The sequence below is a fragment of the Lactuca virosa genome, chromosome 5 (genome assembly GCF_052849685.1).
Source record: "Lactuca virosa cultivar CGN04683 chromosome 5, Lactuca_virosa_CGN04683_v6, whole genome shotgun sequence".
NCBI classification, from domain to species: domain Eukaryota; kingdom Viridiplantae; phylum Streptophyta; class Magnoliopsida; order Asterales; family Asteraceae; genus Lactuca; species Lactuca virosa.
Window position 1 is genome coordinate 306931340 of NC_136430.1, and position 4036 is coordinate 306935375.

General features: G+C 38.6%; 1 protein-coding gene across 1 annotated transcript; it reads right to left on the reverse strand.

Annotated features, from left to right (window-relative positions):
• Positions 1-728: 728 nt before the first annotated feature.
• Positions 729-3830, reverse strand: LOC145115082 (enolase (DUF1399)). The gene is made up of 8 exons (XM_079051246.1): positions 3479-3830; positions 3291-3408; positions 2822-3208; positions 2494-2748; positions 1899-2422; positions 1677-1801; positions 1417-1568; positions 729-1290 (listed from the first exon to the last, which is right to left on the reverse strand). Exons 1-8 carry the CDS (start codon positions 3658-3660, stop codon positions 832-834), a joined length of 2202 nt encoding a protein of 733 aa, XP_078907372.1. The 5' UTR covers positions 3661-3830; the 3' UTR covers positions 729-831.
• Between the last annotated feature and the right edge of the window lie 206 nt (positions 3831-4036).

Consider the following 4036-nt stretch of genomic DNA (forward strand, 5'->3'; position numbering starts at 1 on the left):
TCGGTTTTTACAATTCGGTTTTTAAGAGGCGATACATTTTAAAAAATATATAACTTAAATATTAGTCAACTCTATAAAATTATCCAAAAAAAACTTTTTCTTTATGAATTCTAATTTATAAAATACTATTAAGAAAAACTGATTATAGTTTAATATTTCACCGGCAAAAATGTTTGATAAGTACATATTAAGGTATTATATTGGATGAAAGTCTCTAATAATTAAAAAAAATAATAAATTTATAAATGATTAAATATATATATATATTAAAAATAAATAATAAATTTTTATTCGGTTTTTTTGGACTATTCGGTTCTTATTTTATAAACAAAACCAATTCAAAATAATATTTCGGTTTAACTTAAATTCAATCCAAAAATTCGAACCAAATAATGAAAAGCTGTAGTTTAGAAAATTGAAAGTTAATTTTTTCTTGAAGAATTTGTTGAAAAAATAATAAACCAAACAAGTTTTAAAATTTTCAATTTTTCTTAGAAAAAATTTCTGAAAAACAAAGGATTTTTCTATAACGAAACGCACAAGAAGTCTTTTTCATATCACTTAAACCGGTTGTGATTTGTGAACCTATTTCAAACCGTTCCTATAGATTTGACCTTTTTTTGCATCCCAACCGGTTTCTAAACCTAACCGGTGTTCACTCAAACCCATTTTGACCTTTGTGGAAAAACCCGAAGCAGACCTGTTTGAAAAAACTATTTGTGCACCGCTAGCCAAAACAATAAATTAATATATAAAATGAAAGTTTATAATTGAAAATAATCATTACAAATAATTAAACAAACTCAAACAAAAGGCATGAATATGCATCAATCAACCAAACAACGCTTGCTTATACAATTCATCACCACATTCCTCAGCCGAATAGCTCTTTGTCACATAATCCACCCCTTCTCGTGCCATTACACCCTCAGCATTCCAATACCAAGGCTTAACATAAACCGATTTCACCAACGACTCAAGCACGATAACCGAGCCCCAATCCCGGGCTCCATGTCTTGCTTCTTTCAGCCTCCTTCGAATCAACAAACTTCCCACATCTTCCCTTCTAATTTCTGTAACACTCCTAAGTATCGCCATGTTAAGAAGCAACATGAATACCGTATCTTCTTCCGGAAGGAATTCCACCGAGGACAGTTTCCAGTTCAATAGACCCGTTGCTCTCCCGCTAGGGTTTTCCTCCGTGAACCGAACAAGTGTCACGAAACCCTCTTCGTCGCCTCCGTTTTCATCATCACAATACTGCATTTTCCGCCCGTTTAACAACCTAACCTGACATACATACAGTCAACATGGAGAAGGTAAATCACAATGTCTCAGACTTGAACCTAAGAGCTCATTTGTGGATTCTCACATTCTTCAAGTATTAGGTTTTTGAGTTGGAATTGAGTTTCTTACTTGTGAACCGGTGGAGGAAGTGGTTTTAAGATCGAAATCCATAACGGTTGATGATTCCAACCGCATAAACAGTTCATGTCCGGTTGAAAGGCTCCATTGAGCTTGCCACCCTTGGGACGCTTTCTTCGGTGTTGCGGTTCCTATCACCTTCTCTGTACTAGATCACATATGAGAATTGATACCATATAAGATTAGGTCAATACAAGACACAAAAAATAGGAAGTCATGGTGAATGTGGATTCGAGTTTGTAACATCATACCCGGGGCTCTCCCAATTGAACCAGCCACATACAACCACGAGCCTTCTCGTATTTCTATACATCGATCCTCCCATTTTACAACCCTAGGCTTGTTACCACCTCGTCTCCAAAACCCGCCTCCAACTCTGCCATTACAATCGAAAAAATAATGTTACTTACAGCATGTGGTTAATTTGCTGACATATAAAAGATAAGAATAATGTAATTACTAAAAAATGTAACCTCATACGAATAACGAAACACTCTCTTCCTGCATGATCAAGAACTGTACGAGACAGCCACCGGCCTTCTTGAGGCCGATACTGGTTCATTTTCAGAATCACCTCCGACACCATGGCTCCCGAATCGTCGGTCACCCGGTCAGGCACCGACTTCAACAAGTATGGTGCTTGGGCAGGTGGCGTAATCGATACAACCACCCTCATTCTTTGCCCGACCACTCCATCCAAAGTGATTGAAGTTGCCCGAAGCAACTCATTCCACATAAAAGTCTTGGAATCCAGCAGCTTACTTCCATTCATACACACTACTCCCCCTTTTCGCCTTAGTTCAACCACCATTCCTTTCGTCCCAAACTCACAGTAAAGATTCACTAATTTCTGCCATGAATTTGAAGGAAGGGTGGATATGGGGTTGTTTATTTTAAGGTCTCGGTGACATCGAAGGAACTGGAAGCGTAAAAACTCCTTTGATACGTCCATATCGAGTGTCTTCATCATAGGGATTTGCTTTACCAATATGTTAACCTATTTTCGTAAATAAAACTTCAGATTATCAAGAATTTAAGATCGAGAAACGGTATAAGGTGACCACTGACCTCAAGCAAGAATCGAGGCAACAATGGCCGGTACTTCACGTTGACATCGGTATCCGTAACTTCCCAGTGAAGCGGCGGTGGGGTTAGGCCGCCGGCACCCCCAATGGCCGAGCAGCCGGCTTTCTCATATGGCTGATCAAAGACTTTCTCCCAAAGCTTCTTCGTCACCTCCAAATCTTCCTCCTTCACTGATTCTCCAGAACCAACGACCTTCTCCATTTCCTTCCCATCAATCGTATATGCTGTCGGGTAGCTCTGATTCATTAAACATCATGACTTTGATCAATTTTATGGATTCAGGTGCTAAAGTTGTATTCTTTTTTAATACCTTATGAGTAATCCACATCAGTAGAATATCCGATGTGGGTACAAAACTTGAGTTGCTATCGGCGAATTTTTGTGATATAAACAGAAAGCCCTTGTATCGGTTTTTGGCAGCGATTAAGTATACGAGTTCTAGCATATAAGGCTTGGAAAACATGGTGAAGAGACATCTTTGCTTAGATACTTCTCCCAAAAGATGATCGGCCGGAAGAATCTTGCTTTCGTGAAAGTCACCGGAATCGGAATCATTTTCGAAAGGTTCACATGGGTATTTAGCAATCCAAATCTCTCTGCATCTTTCTAAAGCATAATCCTTGTTTTCTTTGTTAAAAATGGCTGGTTTTCCGATGAGTTTCGAGAATCTTGATTCGCAGTATTGTCTGTAAGTTACCTGAAATAAAGTTTCGTGTACAAATCTTTGATTTGGAATGTTAAAAAGTCAAGTATCGATTCAGAAAAGAAGTCATACATACCGGATTTAGAGTGTGACAGAACCAAACCCATTCAATATCAAGAGAAGGAAGGATCATCGGCGGTTTGCCTGATTCCGGCGTAAGATCAGACATCATCGGCATCCATAGTTCATGATACCTGCAATTTAAGCCATTAAAAACACCCACAGATTAAGGGTTTGTGGTGTACGTATTTATTAACTACATACCTACGAATGGATTCAACAAGAACAGGTGTGTGATGGAGCCAATGCGATTCTGCAACATCTCTCAAGAACCCAATGTTTTGTCTGGCGGCGGCCACCAGATCCAAGCTCAGCCGCACCAGCTCCTCCTCTGATACCTCACTGAAGCTTCTCGGGGACGGCGATGGTTGGTCGGAACCAGACATATCCGGCCCTTTCTTTCGGCAGATAGTTGTGGAAAACAATGGTGAATGAACAGTATGGATTAAGTAAAAAGGAAAGTGGAAGTCCGTGTGCGACTGTGGTGGGTTGTCGTTATTGGCATGTGAGTCGTCGTGGCACTCAGGGACTACTTTTGAGGAAGTGCTATCGAGAAGCTACAATACAATAATTCTCGTATAATTATTGTAATATTACACGACAATATCGTTGATGCTGATGGAAAACGAAAGGTATCAAACTTCTTAATTTTTAAATCACGAAAGTGATTTAGGATTGGTTGAATTGAATGAGAATTGTTTGTGTTATTGTCATTTTTTTTTTTTTAATTATCGATTATGAGTTTTTGTTTTAGTTAAAATG

Excerpts from the sequence above, each read along its gene's own strand:
- LOC145115082 (XM_079051246.1), bottom strand. The coding sequence starts at position 3,660 with ATGTCTGGTTCCGACCAACCATCGCCGTCCCCGAGAAGCTTCAGTGAG. Across the intron at positions 3,209-3,290 it reads TCTGTCACACTCTAAATCCG|GTAACTTACAGACAATACTG; the intron begins GTATGTATGACT and ends ACTTTATTTCAG. Across the intron at positions 2,423-2,493 it reads TGCCTCGATTCTTGCTTGAG|GTTAACATATTGGTAAAGCA; the intron begins GTCAGTGGTCAC and ends TTACGAAAATAG.